The sequence below is a fragment of the Phaseolus vulgaris genome, chromosome 10 (assembly GCF_051622355.1).
Source record: "Phaseolus vulgaris cultivar YP4 chromosome 10, ASM5162235v1, whole genome shotgun sequence".
In the NCBI taxonomy this organism is placed as follows: Eukaryota; Viridiplantae; Streptophyta; class Magnoliopsida; order Fabales; family Fabaceae; genus Phaseolus; species Phaseolus vulgaris.
The window spans coordinates 9,556,530-9,577,660 of record NC_143507.1 but is presented as its reverse complement, the minus strand read 5'-3'; the positions used below and the strand labels follow the sequence as shown (position 1 = coordinate 9,577,660).

Sequence of the window (21,131 nt, the reverse complement as noted above, 5' to 3'; positions counted from 1 at the left end):
GAATGATGTCCTGGCGGTCGGCTTTGGTGAAGACGAGGTCGACATCGGGAGTATGATCTGCCTCCTGTACCTCTACTACCATCACCTCTCGTGCATACTTCTTCCACTGGGAGGCAATGCATCCTCCTCCTGAGAACCCTCTAGAGATGGTGTTGATCTCATCATGAATGGGCACCTCGTGCCCCTGATCTACTTTTGTGGATGCTAACGCCTGATCCCCTTGTGGCTCTTGGAGGTAGTCCTTCAAGAAGCCGCTTTTCATTAACTCGTCCAACAGGTATCCCAGTGACAAGCAGTTGCGTATAGGGTGGCCATATGCTTGGTGGAATTCACACCAAGCGTTCTTGTTGGGCTCCATCTTTTTGTCGGTCTTCGAGGGCATATTCAGTCTTGTCGCTATGTTAAGGATAGCGATCAGCTCCTTGAGCTCTACACGAAAATTGTGCTTGGGGGCGGGTCTCCCCGTGTCCGTGCTCTAGTCTGGGGCTTCTCGTAAGGTTGTTGCTTTCCCGAGCCTTTCTTCTTTGTGGTCGCTTCATGCACCCTCATGAGTTGAGGTCAACCTGCTATTCGAAGTCGAAAAGGACCAACGCAGCCGTGTTTCTCTGTGACTCGATCTTCCGCGGCGATGTGCACCATAGCCTGACACCTGATCTCGCAGAATGTCTTCGAATAATATCTAAGCAGCAATTCACTGAAAGGCCCTGGTAGCATTCCTTTGTTGAAGGCATGCACCGTCATGGTCTCATCCGTGGGTTTTAGCCTTATCACCTGGACTCCAAACCTGTTCAAGAACTCTTTCAATAACTCTCCCTGGTACTGCTTTATGTCAAAGACATCATAAAAAATTTGAGGGGGAGCCCTGTTGATAAGGTACTACTCTCTGAACAGAGTTGCGAATTGATCGAAGGTAGTAATGTGTCCGTCAGGGAGACTGACGAACCATTCCACCGTTGCGCCTGCTAGTGTGCTCATCAAGAACTTGCAGTACACAGCATCAGATCCTCCTGTAAGCATCATCTGGATGTGATTTGTTGTGAGGTGAGTCTCTGGGTCCTCTACACCTGTGAAGGTGACTTTCGGACCCAGAGACATGGTTGGTAACACGGTATCCATAATCTCCTGAGAGAACGGCATCGAGCGTGTCCTAGGTGGTATGGATGGGGCACACTCATCCACCGCGCGTTCCCCTGCCTATTGCAAACTCCTGCGTAGTTTCTCATTGGTTCTGCGCAGCTCTTCGTTGTCTGCTTGAGACTTAACTATGTCCACCCTAGATGCTGCTACCGCCTCCTGGAGGGCGCGCATGGTCTCCATGAGTTGTTGCATGGTGACGTTGTCCCCTCTAGAGGGCACATTACCCGGGGGCGCAGCAGATCCTTTCCTCGTACTCCTCATATTGTTGGTAAACTCTTAACACGATTGCGAGTGGGGCCTTGTTTCATCAGGCCCCACAATGGACGCCAAATGTTCTCGTTGGTTGACTCGCTCGCTGGTTGACTCGAACGGCAGTCTCTGGCCCGCCTATGCCTAAGAATTGAACTTCCTTGGTTGAAGAATCTCTCACCTGCAAAGACAAAGGGCGCCTTGACGGCCGTTTGCACTCCGACACTCAAGTCAGTACTGGGGCAAAGAAACAATGAGTGTATAAAGTAGTTTCAGTCTTAGAAACAATGTACCTTGCTAAGGTTCTTAGTGTCCCTTATATAGGTTGAAACTAGGGTTTACCTCTATTTTGCTACCCGTGTCTAGGGTTCCTTGGAGAATGTCCCTGCGCCGCTATTACACAATCTTAGCGTAATCTGGCACATAGAACCTTCCTTTACTAGAGTGCAACAACTAACAAAATGGTCGCCAAGGTACCAACTCATGCACCAATGTTGCGGGGCCATCTGTTTTATGGGTGCCCTAAGTATTCACGTGCCATGCATGCAGGCTACCCTTGGAAACCTAACCCTAATGGGCCTCAGCGCCTCCAAAGGTTCTTCACTTGTGTCGCGCCCGAATGCGCCATACACCCCACATGCATGAATCCCTCGTGGCTTAGGTTTTCTTATATTTGAGTGTTTCGTCTGATAACTGATATGGTTTCTGAGGCCCACCTTATGTGGCCCATCTTTACTACCCGACACCGATGTTTGATGTCTGAGGTCCTCTTTGGGGTCGATGACCGAGGACTGGTCGGTACAATTATGAAGCTAGTTAGTAGGGGTACAAATATTTCAACTATGGTAAAAATATTTATAATTATTATTCATGGATATTTGTTAAAGAGTTAGTAGTAAAAATATATAGTTATTGCTCCAAGATAGTTATCAAAGATTACAAATTTTTTATTTTTTATAAATTTTATTTGGGAATATATATGTACTTGAATTTTATGTCTTTCCTTAATAAATAATGTAGGTATATGTGTGTTATTAATATATACTATAAAGGAAATCCTTATAAAAAGCTCACACATATCTCCAAACTATTAATATTTACTAACTTACATAAGAGAATATAAATTTATTAGAGAAAATTCAATTTTGATCATATATGATGCAATGATATAGCTAGCATTATCTAATAAAGAATTATTAAAAAAAGAAAATGTTATTAATTAGTTTTGTTGTAAAACAACATGTGAGAGCATTTGATTTGATGTTGCACCATATACCTCTTGCAAGTGCTTATTCCATACTCAACAAACAAAATGTGTGGAAAATGCTACAATTAAACAATAATATATTGCTATGAAAATGAAATAGTTTATTTTTGTTTCATAAAATATATTTTAGTGGCATTGGTTGCATCATATTCCATTGTGTATTACACTATAATCACTAATATCATGACACTGACTACACTACTCATATCAATACCCTACATATAAAAAGAATCATAAACATTTATATATTTATTAAAAGGGTTAGAATATCTAGTGACACACCGTTTTTATATTTTTATTTATTCTTTGTTAAAGAAAACAAATGCATAAACATAGCATTGTTCAAAATGTGTTTTATTTTATTTTAAGTGTATTTAAAACTTGAGAATATATATAATATCTACTTCAGAGCTCAAACTATTTGCAAGTTCAAATAATTTGGATTTATTTAAAGATTAATTTCAACAAAAATTAGTCCAATATTTTTATAAAAAATAATTATTTTAATATTTAATAATTATTTTATTGGGTATTTTACTAGGCAAAAAATTATAAATATAATTTTATTCTTCATAGGATATATTTAATCTAATTTTTACTCACTCAATCTCATATATACTTATTTAAATATTGTATTTTTGTAATCTTTTAATAACTTAAACGTAGGAGAATTTTTTCCAAGTTAATGATTAATTAGTATTTTATCTACAAATATGTTTGGTAAAACTCTTGTTAGACCACAACTCTTATGATTCTTAAATATAATAGATGAAAAGATTAGAAAAACCCTTGATTGAAGTCTGTATGCTTAGAAGAAGAAGAAAAGTAAACCATCCACCTATGAACTTAAACTTCACGTGTTTCTCTTTCAAGATCCATTAACATGAATTTTGTACATTGAAACATTCTACAAAAATACACAAAATATTTATGTGTTGAGTAGAAAAAAAAAATTAAGAAAGAAAGATGAATTTTCCCCCCTTATTTTATGCATACCTATGTGTTTTTATCACTGGAACATGCAACCCCAAACATATAGTCACAAATGTTGATTTGCTAGAAAATATATTTTCACTTTAAATCACAAATATAAAATTCATTATTTTTTAAGTTCATTATTTTTTTGAGAGATTAAACTTCTCTCTTCCCATAATTATTTTTAAACATTTTTTTTTTGTCTAGATTGGTATATATTGTAGTAAATAGTCTCATCCATTAAATTCAATATCCCTTTAAGTGAAAACTATAGATCATATATATACTTGCACTTGCATCATGAAGATTAAATTGTCTTATCTTTTTAGAAACAATAGTAAATAATTTGAAAAGGGCACACATGTATGTAAGATTAAATGAATAGAAAGAGAAGTTAGTATAATACATAAGAATAAATTCATATGATAAAAATATTCAACCCCACCACCAACACCACCCTCCACTTTCTTTTTTTTTTTTCCCCATATATAAAGGTCATGCAAATACCTAAATTGCAATAGCCATAGTCACAATAATGAAGCTTGGTGTGAGAGTAGGTTCAATCCAACCACATGCACCACCCTCTATTTCCCAATCCAATACTTCTCCATCTTTCAAATCCAACATAAGCTCACAATTCAACAAGTCTTTGCGACCATGGAACCAACTCAAGCTTCACTCAGCCAAATGCAACTTCCCCAACCTCCGAAACAAATGGAAGCAATACCAAGGAATCAACCATTGGGAAGGCTTGTTGGATCCTCTTGATGACAACCTACGATGGGAAATCCTAAGATATGGCCACTTTGTAGATGCTACCTATACCTCTTTTGACTTCGACCCTTCTTCTCTAACCTATGCCAAATCTCTTTACTCCAAAAAATCACTTCTCAAAAAATGTGGTTTGGGAAAGTATGGTTATCGAATAAGCAAATATCTATATGTGACGTGTGGAATTCACATGCCAAAATGCATAAACAAAATTTTTAAGAAGTTGTTTACTCGATCAAGTTTGATTGGTTATGTGGCAATATGTGTAAATGAGAAAGAAATTACACGACTTGGTCGAAGAGACATTGTGGTTTCTCTCAGAGGAACAATTACATGTTTGGAGTGGTTGGAAAATTTACGTGTGTTCTTAACACACTTGCCGGGTGTTGTGAAGGGAGAAGATGATGTTGGTCCAATGGTGCAGAAGGGTTTTTTGAGCCTTTACACGTCCAAAATCACCCCACATGGAAGTTTGCAAGAGATGATAAGAAAAGAGATTGGAAGACTGATTCAAAGGTACACCAATGAGCCTCTTAGTTTAACCCTAACGGGTCACAGTCTTGGAGCAGCACTAGCCATTTTGAGTGCATATGATATAACTACTACTTTCAACAATGCACCAATGGTTACTGTTATATCATTTGGTGGACCTCGTGTGGGAAATGGGAGTTTTAGGAACCAGTTGGAACAAAAAGGGATTAAGATACTGAGAATAGTGAACTCTGATGATGTTGTCACAAAAGTTCCAGGGCTTTTTGTGAATTTTGATGAAGTGGTAAGTGATGAAGATGTTGGTGTGGGGATTTGGTCAAAATGGTTTTACAAGTACATACAAAATATGAAATTGGTGTATGTTGACATTGGACAAGAGTTGAGGTTAAGTAGCAGAGAGTTTCCATGTCTCAATAAGACAGATGTTGCTATGTGTCATGACCTCAAAACATATCTTCATTTGGTCAAAAATTTTGTAAGCTCCTCTTGTGCTTGCAAACACACAAAAATTCACTCTATTCAGTCATAAACTTGGATCATCTCCATGTATTGAAGAGAAAATATACATATATATATCAGAGAAGAAAATTGTAATTGTAATAGCTCTTCTCTTTTAGTTGATCAATGTATATATTTTTTTCTATATTTTTATATTTTTATAAGAAGGATTCATATTTATAATTTATTCATATTTACATTAGTGTATAAGGTGGAATTTTACTTGTTGATAAGGGTGATTAGGTTGGATGTAGTTGCGGAAAAAATTTTAAACATGAAACTTGAACCAATTAATAGGTTTTCTCTACTCATTTATTTTTCAGATTGATCAAGTTAACTATATACTGATGTTATTAACATTTTTATTTTCATTCAAAAAACAAGAACAAAGGCATGAAGAAATTAAACAAATTTAATAAATTAAAATATAAAAAAGGAAACATTTGAAAATTTATATGTAAAAATAAATGAGTTTTTTTGTAGAAAGAATTCTAAATCTTTCCATTAACTAAATTTTGTTAATGTCATATTAGCTTAATATAAAAAATAAAAATAATATACACAATATTGCTTTTATAATTCCTAAAAACTTTACAATTATTATTTGTTTAAAATTCTATAGTTGTGGTATTGTTTCTGTAAGTGTAGTAAAATATCAATATACACCATTTTGAACATGCTTATTTTGACTAAAATATGCAATCGAAATTATAGAAATTGACTGAATAAATAAATAAATATTCTTTTCTGTAAAGTTTGGTTAAGTTTTACTTCACGATAAATTATCATATTTTCTGTTGTCCTCGTAATTATTTTAATCTTTAAAACGTTATCTAAATAATCTTATTTTACTATTTAAAGCGCCATCCATGTAATTGTTTAGACAAAAATAATAATATTTTATTACGTACCAAAAAAAGTTATTTTTTTTAGAAATCAAAAACAAAACTCAAAAATTTGAAGAATGAAAACATATTTGAATCTTAAATAATTTAGAGAAAGGACAGAATTAGTTGGAAGCAGTAAACCTATAAATCATATAGAAACAAAATGCCATTTAAGGTAGTTTGGATAAACTTCTCCATCGAAAAAAAGGGGGAGGGACCACAAATTCCACAGAGGAGAGAAGAGTGTTGCAGTGCTGGTTCATTCTGCAAGAACTGCAACACCAGGCTCAAAATTCAGTTAGGCTCAATGCTCATTTCTTGAATATAATTAAAAGTAGCATCCACAACTTCATATAAAAAATCTCTGATTAAGAAAATATTATTACCAGTAACTTGATTGCAAAATCAATCATAAAAGGGAAAAAAAAAACACAGCAAATTGTGTAAACAAAAGCACCATGTGCTTGTCTTCCCTTTGCTTCTTCTTCTGCTTCTCCAGCACCCCTTTAACTAAAAAAGGGCATGAGGCACAGATGTGTGTCTTTTTCTACTATCTGTACTTTGTTTTCACCTTTTGAACATATATCTGATAATAAAACCTAAAGTATGTTTGTCTTTTCATCAAATAAAGCAAAATCTACTTCCAATTTCCACATCCACATTGCTAAACCAAACACGCTGCTATACCAGTGAGAGACATCACTTCTATTGCTTATTGCTAGGACTATCTCTTCTTACCCACTGTTGTACTGGTTTTCTGGTATTTCTTACAGTTGAACTAGAGTGGTTGTCACTTCTTGCTTTCTGCCTCCTTGGACCGAAATTCCTCTGCCTGCTAGAACTAGCTCCATTGGATGTCCCACCGGCTTGTTTTCCTGACACAACTGCAGGTGGTTCATTTTGTGTCTGCTCATCAGATTCCTTGGTTGGTGTAGAGCTCGGCATTGCAACTGGTTGTGGAAGATACATACCAGGTAATATGACTATATCTTTTTTGGGTTCAATCAAGCCACTGTTCTCCTTCTGTAAATTTAGGATCGCTTCAAATTTCTGTCTCCTAATCATCTCATCCTCTGATTGAAGGACCGTTTCCTCGTCCTTGAGTTCTTCATTGTCTGAACTCTGAAAACAAGGACTAACTTCAAGATCAACATATAAGGAACTAATATTCAAAACAAGATTGTTATCATTCAACCAATTTTTTGGCAGTAATATTAAGCTTGAAGTGTTGACACAATCCATCAAAATGTTGACCCTATAAGGCTACAACTGAAATTGATTCTTGGTTTTGAGACCTCATTCTCTACAATCAGTAAATGGTGGGCAAAAACTTCACTTCTATATTACAAGAGTAAAACTTACAAAGAACATGAATCACAAGCATCCAACAGTATACCACAAACAGAGACTCGGTCGAAATATATATTTCTGAAAAAATTCCAATTCTTCTATTACACAGCCTAAATATCAGATTCAACTCAACACATCAAAATAGTCTAAAACAAACACATTCTTGTAATGCATATAAAATAACGATTAGTGAAAACTATCTGTGATTGAGAATAGGATGGTAGTGAAAATCTAAACAGTGAAACTGAGCATTTTACAAGTATGAGAAAAAAGTTTGCTGACTGGTAAAATTGGCTGCCTGTGTGCCACATGACTGCCCTAGGGGTACAGCAGGAAATTTCCAATGGAAAGTAGTGTGGTGTGCAGTGCAGACCAACTGGATGTTGAGAGATTTTATGTAAACACAACTAGTATGAATACCTAAAATGTAAAAAGCAGGTTGAAATAGTTTGTACAGAGACTTCCATCTTTGAAAAGTGTAAATAGGTTCTCAGTCTCGCTTATTCAAATCCATTGAACATTGCTTTTAATGCTACAAAATGGAATTGAGAATCTACGTTTTCTTTTCATATATCTCCATACTTCGAAAGATGAGGTCATCATGTGTTAATTTAAACTTCCAAATCATATTACTTAACCATTAAATTATCATCGGGTTCTCCTGAATAAAGGAAAACATTGTTTACTCTAAGCAGTGAGAACAATTCTATCAGATTGCAAGTATTGACCCAAAAGGCAATTCATCCATGTTCCAACTAGGCCTATCATCTAACTCCGAGCCATTTAGACAAACAAATACAAGCCAATAATGAAATTCTCATTATGCAGTAGAGTTGAAACAAATAACTTACCAATTGGGAAGAATATGATCCAACTAGGGCAAGCACGTGGTCCAAATCCTTGGCAAGAAAAGGTTTGCGACAGACTGGGCAGTTTCCAACACTCTCCTCCATTTTCTTATGCTTATCTAACAATTAAAAAACATAAATTCCTTGAGAACATATTATACTATGGATTCTCATGGTTTTTTATTAGGACTGCATTAAAGCAGGACAAAAGAGACTGAGATTAGACCCAATTAGAAACTGAAAATTATTGATATACTTGAGAAGCTAATTGTTTCTCACGAGGATTTTCTACAGAATATATTAGCTCTCCAAGCTTCTACGTTTTGGTCGTAAAATAGAAAATTTTCATATCGAAAACTATGTTTAATCTTGTAAAAAATGCCTCCAATTATCCATACCTTGGTTACGATGTGCAGCTGTACTATCTGTATTGGCAGAGTCTGATTCTTTAGAATTTTGAAGCCATTTCCACCATCTAATGATACACTCACTGCCAGTTATAGACAATTACTAATTAGAATTTAGATATGAAAATCTAATGCTAAGCCATGAAAAAATATACTCATAAAAATTATAAAAGTCTAATGTTATACACGTGAAAACAGAAGGGGAAAAAATCAGAATTATAAAATTAATAGAAGCACCTGTGAAAGCAATGAAAACAAGACATTAACTTCATAAAAGGCAAACTTTCGCTTTGCTGATCTTCTGGGACCAAAGGGAATAAACACAGTGGACAATCACCATCAGGATGATTCATAGCTGAAAGTTTCTCAACAGCTTCCTTCAGATACATTTCAACAATCAATTATCAATCATTATTGTTGAAAAACTATATTTAATATGACACATCGATTTTCCTGCTCTGCAACTATCATGTTATCCAAAACTATATTAGAAACTATGAAGCAACAAATTAACATGTTATCAACAAAACAATAGCAAAAGAAAGTAAAGAGTGAATTTTAATGAATGAGTATGAGTCTGCAGTCCTACACGATTAAGCAATATTTTAATCATTAATATTTCTCATTTTTCATTTTGTTTGGCAAGACAATAAAGTAGTTTCTAGCTCTTTAAAAACAGCAAAGAAAATAGTTTTTTGATAAAAGAGCTTATCTCACCAGTTTATAACATTTTTTTAAAACACTACTTTGTATAGAATTTGAGCTTTTAACCTCATAAGCTTACTGTTTTTTTTTCCAACTTTTATCCCTTTTTTTAAGATTCCAACTCTTATCCTTATTATTACTATTTTAGTATAATTCCTCACTTCACCTTCTTATCTTCAAAATTCCTTCACACTCTCTCTCACTCTCATCAAATATCATTTCTTATAATCTCATTTCATTAGATAAATATATTTAGAAAAAAGGAATAAAACTAAAAAAAAAAATCCTCATAAGAAAGTGGAATTTAAGTCTAACTCAATCTTACAAAATCAGCTTAGTAAGGTACGGTCTGCACCCACTTATATGCTACAATTTGACTATATCTCTACTTGATGTGGGATCTACAACACACCCTCTCACACTAAGAACTAGACATCTCGAGCGGGGGACTATGGGGGAACCTGATGGCTGACACGATAAGTCCAACAAACTTGACTAGGATAAGTTTTGACTCACATCCAAATATTTAAGATGATAAATTATTTGAATTTTTTTTGAAATAAAAAAACCATGAAAAATGAGAATTATTTGAAAATATATATAGTTTAAAAATTTTAGAATTATGGATAAATAATCAAGTACGTTATTTATCAAATAATTCAACAACCACTTTTGTCAAACATTTTAATTCAATCAACTTACATATTAGCTTAAAGATTCAAACTTTATAACTTTTTAAATTTAGCTTACTTTACAGCATTTAGCTAGCTCATCCACTAGTTTTGCCAGACACACCCTTTGTCTTCTAAAACTAAGGTAACCAAATATTTCAAGACAAAGATATGAAGAAATGCTGTAATCCATACATATATGTTGCTTAATTAACAATTTACCAAGGGACTCAACGCAACTAATAGGTTACAACAGTATTCACATGAAATTTTAAGTTTATAGACCTCATATAACTAAATTATACTCCCAATGCAGACTACAGGAATCTGAAGCATAAGAGAATGTGTATGTGACAGAGGAATGGGCCACAGGTAGTTTCAGGTGTAGAGGAAGAAAAAGGGAGGGTAAGCTGGAGCTGGAACTAAATGAGTCACTCACACAGGGAAGCAAGTCCCTCAAAGCAGTTGTGGAATATGGAGACCCTTGTTTGACAATAGAATGCATAATTTAAAGCAAGCTTGTACCCAATTTCTACTGTAACAGTATGGCTAGGTTTTCTACCTGAAGCTTCTCATGCACCATCCTAACTCCCTCATCCTGAGCTTATTTCTTCTGTACCACTGATTTGGTCGTATCATCAAGTCTCAATCTGCCCATAAATTTGAATTATTGGCCAAGAAACCAAAAACACAGACTGACTCCTGTTACTTCATTTAAACTAATGAAGATTTTCCCCCTGCTTTTCAGAACTTTCTACATTTGCCTCATTACTTTAAAGCATTTAGATTCAAGAGTCTTCCTAAATATCAAAGACTTGAGTGCATATGAACTCATTTACTGATAAATATCAGCAGACTTGGGGGAAATGGGCATTATTTTTATTAGTTCTTCTCATCTCAGCCAGGACCAAAGCAAAAATGAGATCGAAGTAGATGCTATAGAGTTTACAGACTAAATGCTCATAAGATTATCCACAAACAAGGGACATACATGTATAAAGTAAAACCATCATTATTATTGTTTCAAAATGTGCAGCAGCTAGATCAATGATGCAACTGTTACCTCACAAAGAGCTACAAGCATTAAACAAGGGGAGATCTCACGGGCTTTACTTTGTATGTAATTTAATAGATGTTTCTGTCTCTGTTCATCCAGACCCTTGCAATCCACAAGCTCAATAGAAGGTGGTTCTTTTGGATACTATAACAAGAAAGGAGACAATAGTTAATTTTCTAAGTTACTTTACTACCTATAAGGGAAACCCCATTTAAGAGACTAGGTGCATCTGTATAAGTCAAACTACCTCTAAGAAAACCACAAAGTCTATACATATACAAAGGAAATGTAGTACCCCAACCTACTGCATTTGAAAGTAACAGTTAACTTTCCTCGGATCACATGTGTATTTACAGCAAAATATACCTGTGAGGTAGCTCGTATCTCCAGAACAGCTTCTACAAACTGCAAAGAAAATTAACATAAAAAAATACTAACAATCAGACACTTGCTCCAGTGGCAGAGCTGCACATCTAAAATCAACACCAACAGATTAAGGGGGTATATAACTTTAAATCAACACCAACATTAATACACTTGAATTTAATTTTATACATCAACAATCTCATTATTTTTACATTGTCACAATCTCAAAAACAAAATTAACAAAGCAAACCCCCATTCCAGTGACTTACATTATAAGCATCCATCACGTCAGTCCTTAATTTTACAAAAAAATCTACTTCAGTCCCTAACTTTACAAAAAGTCACTCATTCTGCCATTTTAATTCTACTGTCTCTTTGCACCAAAACACTAAACACCAAAGTGAGAATTATGCAAAGTCTCATAACTTATAATTCCAGATAGAAGGGAGGAATACACAAATTTCATAACACAAATAACTACACCCTTTGTGCTACATACATTATTACATGGTCCAAGGCTACCATATATCCATGATCCCAGCCAGTTTTCACATGACATGGAGTTTTCAACTTACAAAAAAAGTTAAACTCAGTTATGTGTTAGGTGATTGGAAAGGAACTATGGTGATTCTCTGGACAATCTAATAATTTCCTGCACTATAGCTAAACCTTCCAGCTTATTAAATTAACATAACTCTATCACAATTTTGTTATGATAATAAATAACATTGGTACAAAGTATCCATCAACTTCACTAGTGATTGATTTCTGCCTAGAAATCCGTACACCTTTAGAAGGGTATCCTTCCGATCACGATTCTCACCTTAACAGAACCGAGTCTAGTTTCACTCCAACCAATGACTTAAGGTCTCTCATTTCAACCACCTTTTTTTATGAATTTTCTCATCAACAGGTCTCAAGTTTAAAATATTGATGAAGTTACCTGAATCTGGTTCCACTCTAATGGCATAAATCTCTATGTAATATAATAAAACACTGCATCTTAAGAGCAATTTTATGTGCAACATTTAATTTGAGGGGGTTGGTGAAATAAAAGGAAACAATGAATTACAGTGAAATTGAAGGGAGATAATGAAATAGAGAAGGGAAAAACCTGTTGGGAGGAAACATCAGCTGTTCTGGGTTTGAGAAAGAGGTGGAAATGGGGAGGAAATGAACTGAGAAGGACGCAATCGGTTCCATACACGGCTTCCACTGCTTCAACTTCAGCCACCAATTCTTCTTCTTCTTCTTCGTTGCCCATTCTCTGGTTTTCCTTTTGCGTTGCAATCAGATTGTGAGCTGAAGCGCCAATTTGAGTTTGATGAGATAACCACAAATCAAAACATTGATTTCATGAAGAAGGTTTTGGTCTTTGTGGTTTTTCTCTGATTTGATTCTTTTTCATTTTTTTTTTCTAAACTTCAACATGTTTTTTTTTAAATACTTTTTTTTCATTTCACAAAATTGTAGATTTAGTTCTTAAAACAAATTGAGTTGTTTCTCATCAAATCAATTTCATTTGAAGGAATAAAAATAATTTGAATTTTATTTTAATAAATTCTAAGAATTTATTAAAATAAAAAAATTCTCGTATCCAATCATTCTTGTCATATTTAATAGTGAACTTATTTAATTATAGGTCTTAGTTTATAGGTCTCTCTTTTTATCATGTAAATGATAATATTAAGAGGGAACAAAACTAATATATTTTTGTAGGATTGAATTTACATCTTTTTAAAGACTTAAGAAAATAATTAACATATTTATTTCTTTTAGGAATATTACTTTAAATTTATTGTATAATATGCGAAAATTAAATTTAACAATCTTGGAATACAAATGATTTAGAATAAAATATATTTATTTATATTACTTCAATTACTCATATTGTTTATATTGTTTAGATGGTATGGAAGATGTGAAATTATGTCAAATTGCCACACAACATGCATCTTGGCACTACCATAAACACAATTCATTAATAAAGAAGATCATGGAAAGAAGCAAGCTCTATATAAATTGTTTCGAAAATCTCTAAGTGTCTGTTTGGATCAGGGGTGTACTGTTCCTGCAGACGGAAGTGAGGGTGCACCCCTGTTTGGATCCACAAATGGCAGCGTGTGAGAGGGCGCGGAAGGGAGTGAGAGAGGGCTGAGGCTTTCTGCTCAAAGTTGCGGCAAGGAGATTCTTAAATCTGTAAAATTACCTATATATCCTCATTCTTTCATAATATTTACCATTCACATTCCAATATTTTTAAACTATATTGCACATATCATAAAACATAAAAAATATTAAATATATTTTATTTCAAATATATTTAAATAATGATAATAAATATTAATTAAAATCATTTAATTTTATTCTAAATAAACTTTAAATATCCAAGAAATATTTAATATATTCATAATAAAAATAAATATATTAAATATGTTTTTAATAAAATGAAAATACCTATATACCTAAAAATATATTTATATATTTATAATAATAAAAATTATTATATTTTAAATTATATATTATAATAATCTAGATTTTGATTTATTAATGTGAATACAAAATTCATTTAAATATTTAACTTCTAACAAGGATTAAAATGTTATTAGTGAGGATGTCTTTTCTTTTTCTAATTAACATTATTATGTTTTTTATTTTTACATAATTTCAAAATTACAAACAAATTAACATGTCTTTGTCTTTTTTCGGATAAAATGTAATGACTTTATATTATATATTTTGACAACTAGTTAATGTTCTAAATATCTATTTTTAAAAAATATATATATTTATTGATAATAATGAAAATCATTATTAAAAATAATTATATTTATATAACATAACATAATTTAAAGGATCATAAATAATATTAAAATTATGTAAATAAATTAACTTAAGTAAAAAAATAATTAAATTAATAAAATGTTAAATAATAAAATTATATTTAAATTTTAAATTATAATTCATTATTTCTTTCAATTTTACATTTTTTTGTTTTATTTATAAATTAAACTTTAAATTATTTTAATTAACTAAAATATAAAAAAAATTAATTATTATTTATTCTTCATTTATATAGAAGGATAAATTTGTAATCTTACAACTTTTACTATTCAAAATAATTTATAATATTCTTACAACCATCACATCACTCACCAATTTCAATAAACTTTCTTCACACATCCACTCTAACATACCCCAATCCAAACAACTTCAACTTTCTTCACACTTTCTTCACACTTCTACTCACCCACACTCTCAACTTTTCACTCCCCCACACCCTCTAATCCAAACAAAGCCTAAGGGTGTGTTTGTGTTAGAGGGTGTGGGGAGTGGAAAGTTGAGGGTGAGTGGAGTGGAAGTGTGAAGAAAGTTAAGGTTGTTTGGATTGGGGTATGTTAGAGTGGATGTGTGAGGAAAGTTTATTGGAAATTGTGAGTGATGTGATAGTTGTAAGAATATTATAAATTATTTTGAATAGTAAAGTTTGTGAGATTACAATTTTACCCTTGTATATAAAAAAAGAATAAATAATGATTAATCCTATTTCATATTTTAGTTAATTATAATTTAAAATTAAAGTATAATTATATTATTTAACATTTTATTAATTAAGAATGATTTTTTATTTAAGTTAATTTATTTACATAATTTTAATATTATAAATGATTTTATAAATTATGTTATGTTATATATATACAAATATATATAAAATTAATTTTAATAATAATTTCCATTATTATGAATAGCAAAATGAATATATTTTAAAAAGAAAATAGAAATTTAGAATATAACATGAATATTAAGTAGGTGTCAAAATATATAATATAAAGTCATTACATGAAGAACATAATAATGTTAATTAGAAAAAGAAAAGACATTCCTAGTAATAACATTTGAATCCTTCTTGTGGAGACCTTCAAACGGTTTTCTAGAAGACATATCTTATTCCGTTGTATGATAATAATTTCATCTTTTTCATCGGCAACGTCTTCAATGCACCATTTGAAAAAATTACAGCCTAGAACCATGCCACTTCTAATATGTTTTGAAGAAAACAATAAAATTGAACAATGAATAAGTTTAAAATAACATTCTTAAGTTTGTTCCTAATTGAATAAATTTTACCTTGTAGTTGGGACAACCCCAAAAAAATTTTCCAGCATTTTTTTGTGTTGTCGCTATTCTCAAAACAGCAAATTGTCCACAATCACAAATAGGATCAACGAAGGCACTTGTGGTCCCAGTAGTATGGGTAAAAGTACCACGTTTTTGCACACTACAACCAGTACAACTAGATGACGACGTGTTGTAATACGCAAACATTAATGACACTTAACCAATGTTGTCGAAGTAATAAGATAGTAAAAAAGTTGCATTAAAAACAATATGATTATGTAAATAAGTAGCATAAAACCTTAACAATAACAATGTCAACGTCAAAAATAACAAACACAATTCATCAATGTTCAACATGAAACTTAGAAATAAAAATAACAATGACAATAACATAATAATAACACACTCAATGGCCTTGATGACGTCGAATGTCAGCCAGAGTAACCTCCATTCTGTCCATTCGGGTATTCATCTTTTCTATGCCGGACAAAATTTGATTTAACAATTCCCTTTGAGTGGGGTTTTCCTCCTCAGGTTGACCACCTTCAACATCTTGTGGTGGCAATTAATCGTCTTCATCATCTTCTTCGTTTGCATGTTGGGGTCTACCAAGTTGTCATATGCCATTGACCTGGAATATATTTAATTTTGTCATACTTTTTTTACCAAAGTAATGATTCCAGCCTAGCATCATTGCTTGTTCATTGGACAAGTCAAAGCCATACACCTGCAAGATCCTCGTTATCAAATTTGCATATGGGAGAGGCATCTTGTTATCCCGACATTTGATGATCTGTTGCATTATGTAATGAGGCCAATTAATGCGTACATTATTCTTGATTAACCACATCATGAAAATATCTTCATTCAGCAGTTGTGCATAGTTGCTTCCTCGAGGGCACAAGATATGCACCCATGTGTAATGCAACAGTCGGTCATTCATCTTCAGACTACCGACATTTTTCAGATTTTCACCTTGAACATCTTCACGAATCATGGTGGATAGTGCTAGTGCTCGATCAAAATTCACTTCCTCAGGGATCGTCCCGGGGGTTAACTTAAGACCGTCATACCGTAGATGAGCAATGGTCATCCAATCCACTTCTTTGATGTGTATCATTTTTCCGCAAATCTCAATGGCAAGGTGACCAGCAGGTGTGAATTTTGCATTTGTATAAAAAAACCCTTACCAAATCCTCATAATACGGAAGATTAATTCTGAGGAAAGGTTGTAAACCTTGCCAATTTAGAAGATTTTGGAATTCAAATCCTAGACCAGCAAAAAATGGAGTATGCATCACTTTTGGTGGTAATACTGCTCTTGCGTGAAAGTTCTTTTCAAAAACCACCATTTGACGCCTGGTACTGAAGTATCTTGAATAATCAAGAACTTCTGGAATCCTCGTTGGTGGAGGAGGAACGTCAACATCTTCTGCTGGAGATTTACCCTTACGGGTTCTGTTACGTTTGTGGGATGATGATGCCATCTACAATGCAATTACTACAATAAATAACTAAACATAAGTTAACATAATATCATAAAGCAATAATGCAAGTTCAAAAACCAAAATATTACATTGCTAATGAAAGTAGGAGTTCACAAAACAAAATATTAGATGTCCAATAACTAACACAGACAGTCAAACATTACATGCCCAATAACTAAGAAAGAGACTCAAATATTACATGTCCAGCTACTAACAAAGACAGTCAAATATTAGATTAATAATAATTAAAGGTAACCCCCACGCAAAGATATGAAATCAATGCCTAGTCATAAAGCCAAACAATTTTGTCATTCGACGCTCATATGACATCCCAAATAGTTGCTTAACTCTTCCGGGATGGTCACATAAAAACTCATAACATTGATCCATGAGTTGTTCATCTTGAATGTTTAGCTCCACGAGCATTGCCCAAATATCAGACTCTGAGTACTGGTATGAGGCATGGCGTCGATGGTGGTGTACATGCTCAGCATATAGGTCGTTTCTTCCTCTAATTTCGGCAACTATATCTTGAGCTGTCGTTGCCTGTGCACGAGCAATATTAACCAACTGAGAGGCATTTTCATTTTCATCCTTCATTGATGACACGTATTGTTGAAGATTAGTATTCAACATTGCAAATTGTTCATCAATGTCGTACATAGTGGGGCCTTTTCTCTTTGATCCTCGGGATGAGGATGTGCCCGCAGAGCCAGCAGACGGCATAGAAGGAGTGTTTGATGGTGTGTCTGAAGGAGTGTCACTAGATTGGAATTGAGCAGTAGGTGATCGTGGGACGTAGTCATCTGCCTCCTCAAAGTTCGGTGGTTCGGGGATATAATCCATATTATTCTCCCCAAGGTTGACACTGAAATTGGTCATGCCAGGAGGTGAATTCATGTCACGGGTTGTCCTTTCCCGTGGCTCTATCATTAGACCACAACTCCTCCATGAGGTCATAATGGCGAATGGGATTGAAACGCCATTTTGTCGCAGATGGTTTGGCCTACATACATTTCACATATTAGTATATCATTCAAAATGTGAAGTTAAATGTTCATGTTATCATTGTACCTTAATCAGCTCACTCCAAACTTCGTCCTCGGCTTCAAAAAGTTTGGTGGTCTGGTTCCATGCGAAACCACTCAATCCACCAAACAAATCATGGATTTCCCTCCACCTGTCCTTCAGGCTTTTCTGCCGGTTCTTCACATTATTTTTCTTAAGACCCGATAAACCAGCCTCATTTAAAGCCATAACTATGTTAGTGTATCCTTGAGTGGTCCAACTACCATCAATTCTACACCCTTTTCGTACCTCATCAATCATTGCATTGAGCAAAATTAGGTCCATCTCCGTCGTCCACTTGGTGAACTCTCGATAAGAACCTGATGAATTTGAAGCCACATTTTTTCCGCGATCCATCTAATTAACTTAAATAAAGTTAGGATGACAAACATTGAAAAATGCTAGAAAATATATTATTTCATTAAATTAATTGTTTACATAATCTTGCCACATTTCGTTTGCTATAGCGTCCCTAATATCACACCCTATCCTGTAATCATGTTCACGAGCATGGGTGGTGCTTGGTTGGACATCTTGTTCTAACAATTCATTATCTACTTCTTCAAGCAGAGACTCATCATTGTCGATCCCGCGTAGAAAGTTATGCAGAATACAACAAGCTAAAACAATTTTTGTCATAGTATCCACATCATAATGTGGCTCAGTCCCACTGGCTATAATTGGAAAACGTTTTTTAAGCACCCCAAAGGTTCTCTCAATTACGTTCCTAAGTGATGAATGTCGATGATTAAACAACTCTTTTGCATTTTGTGACCCTCTTCGCGAATATTCTTTCAAATGGTATCTCACCCCGCGATAAGGTGTTATTATATTTCGTTTTAACATAAAACCTGCATCACCAAGATAGTATTTTCCTACAAAGATTGTGGAAAACTGGGTTAGTATATATTACTACAACCTTTTAATTTTTCTGCACACCCAATCCCCTATGACTAACCTTCTGGAATAACCAAAGGATCCCCTCGTACCAAAGCATCTTTCAATATCCTTGAATCGGAGGCAGTTCCTTCCCAACCGGCTAAGACATATGTGAACTTCATGTCAAAGTCACAGGCTGCAAATATGTTTTGGGTTGGCCAATCTTTTCTCCCTCGAAAACGAGGCGCATCAGCACGTGCAACCTTAGCACGTACATGACTCCCATCTATGGCCCCTAAACAATCCTAATGTAAACAAAAATTCATAACTTTAATTAACCACAAACTACAGAAGACATTATACATAATTTCAAGTAATGTTTTTATCAACAAACCTTAAAGTAGGGGAAAAATCGACTGTTGTTAAGGATGTGTGGTTCTACAACCGTTCCATTTGGTTGAATTAAGAATTCCCCCTCCAACCTTTAAATGGCACTCAAAACATTATGAAAGTGACGGGAAACTGTTTCTCCAGACCGATGGAAAAAGAATGTCACACTTCGATTCTTCACATTATGCCCAATAATGTGCAGAAATTTCGCTACTTGTTTTTCCACGGTTGATCGATATGCAACTTTAACAAGTCCAGTTCCCCGTATTCGTTCACATAATTTAATGAAAGCTTCCGGTCCCATGCGAATAATGTGACAAGATTGTTCAGTGTGAACCAAGTACTCCATCAATTCTTGTCTGCGACGCTCTTTTCGTGGTTGGGACTCACTGATACAATTGCTTGTAGTAGGCATTGTGCGTAACAATTTCAATCCAAAAGCAATCATACAAAGAATCATGACTGATGCACCTTCATTATTTTTTTTATTTGTTCTTCGATTTGTGAAATTAAGTTCATGTTCGCCGCAACAAGATCGTCATAAATTACAACTGTTTCCTCAAAGTGTACCATCTCTGCCTCGTCATAATTTCTTTCCGAATTCATACCGAACGCGGTTACCGTATCGGTGTAAAAATACACCAATACAGTTACCCTAAAACGTACTTTTAATTAATTTTAATAAAAAAATTAATCAAAATTACTATATCATTCAATAACATAATTTAATCAAACAACAAATAAATATAAACAAATAAAATAAAAATAAAACCTAAAATTTCTATTCCTACTTTTAAAAATACTCATTTTAAATACATTTATTTTTATCTTTGTAATAATTTAAGTACAATCTAAAATAATATTAACTACAGAATATTAATTTTTATTTGGATTCTGTAAACTTATTTATCTTTTGTAATAATTTATTATCAATCCTAAAATAAACTTTTTCTGACTTTTTAAATTACTATAACTTTTTTTTTAACATTTAATACTAACACCAATAATTTATGTGAAATACAAATTAAAAAAAAATACCGGTATTTCTACTTTAAACTTTTACTGTTATTTTTAATTAATACAACATTTTTATAATATTTTTTATTATAACATTAATAAATTATGTTTAATCTACAAAAATGAAAACCCTATCAAAATATTTTTAAAATTTTTAATTCCATTCTGTCAAAATAAATTTTTTTAAATCTGTTTCATAAACAATTCATTTTGAAATAAATAATTACTTTCTAAATTTATAATTAAAATATCAATTAAAAATAGCACTTCTAAAATATCATATAAAAAAAAACCTACAAATTACAAATTTCTATTTCCACTTTAAAAATATTCATTTTAAATACATTTATTTTTATCTTTGTAATAATTTATGTACAATCTAAAATAATATTAACTACAAATTATTAATTTTTATTTGGATTCTGTAAACTTATTTATCTTTGTAATAATTTATTATCAATCCTAAAATAAACTTTTTCTGACTTTTTAAA

At 33.1% G+C, this 21,131-nt stretch overlaps 2 protein-coding genes and 1 pseudogene across 6 annotated transcripts; 1 reads left to right on the top strand and 2 right to left on the bottom strand.

The window, feature by feature from the left end:
• The first annotated feature begins 4,154 nt into the window (after nucleotides 1–4,154).
• LOC137818830 (phospholipase A(1) DAD1, chloroplastic) lies at nucleotides 4,155–5,551 on the top strand. The gene has a single exon (XM_068622454.2). It carries the CDS (start codon nucleotides 4,164–4,166, stop codon nucleotides 5,418–5,420), a length of 1,257 nt encoding a protein of 418 aa, XP_068478555.1. The 5' UTR covers nucleotides 4,155–4,163; the 3' UTR covers nucleotides 5,421–5,551.
• A 1,023-nt stretch (nucleotides 5,552–6,574) lies between these two features.
• Nucleotides 6,575–13,136, bottom strand: LOC137818780 (RWD domain-containing protein). Of its 5 annotated transcripts, none has more exons than XM_068622388.1 (7): nucleotides 12,795–13,136; nucleotides 11,681–11,719; nucleotides 11,321–11,458; nucleotides 9,119–9,258; nucleotides 8,873–8,964; nucleotides 8,478–8,593; nucleotides 6,575–7,398 (listed from the first exon to the last, which is right to left on the bottom strand). In XM_068622388.1, exons 1-7 carry the CDS (start codon nucleotides 12,942–12,944, stop codon nucleotides 6,982–6,984), a joined length of 1,092 nt encoding a protein of 363 aa, XP_068478489.1. In that variant the 5' UTR covers nucleotides 12,945–13,136; the 3' UTR covers nucleotides 6,575–6,981. The 5 variants fall into 5 exon arrangements, with proteins under 5 accessions (XP_068478489.1, XP_090152612.1, XP_090152613.1 ...); XM_090296486.1 differs by having other exon boundaries at nucleotides 9,119–9,254; nucleotides 12,795–13,091; XM_090296487.1 differs by having other exon boundaries at nucleotides 11,371–11,458; nucleotides 12,795–13,091.
• A 5,051-nt stretch (nucleotides 13,137–18,187) lies between these two features.
• LOC150024203 (protein ANTAGONIST OF LIKE HETEROCHROMATIN PROTEIN 1-like) lies at nucleotides 18,188–20,038 on the bottom strand (annotated as a pseudogene).
• Nucleotides 20,039–21,131: the final 1,093 nt, after the last annotated feature.

Excerpts from the sequence above, each read along its gene's own strand:
- LOC137818830 (XM_068622454.2), top strand. The coding sequence starts at position 4,164 with ATGAAGCTTGGTGTGAGAGTAGGTTCAATCCAACCACATGCACCACCC.
- LOC137818780 (XM_068622388.1), bottom strand. The coding sequence starts at position 12,944 with ATGGGCAACGAAGAAGAAGAAGAAGAATTGGTGGCTGAAGTTGAAGCA. Across the intron at positions 9,259-11,320 it reads TGCTTGTAGCTCTTTGTGAG|GAAGCTGTTGAGAAACTTTC; the intron begins GTAACAGTTGCA and ends ATGTATCTGAAG. Across the intron at positions 8,965-9,118 it reads TGTTTTCATTGCTTTCACAG|TGAGTGTATCATTAGATGGT; the intron begins GTGCTTCTATTA and ends TATAACTGGCAG.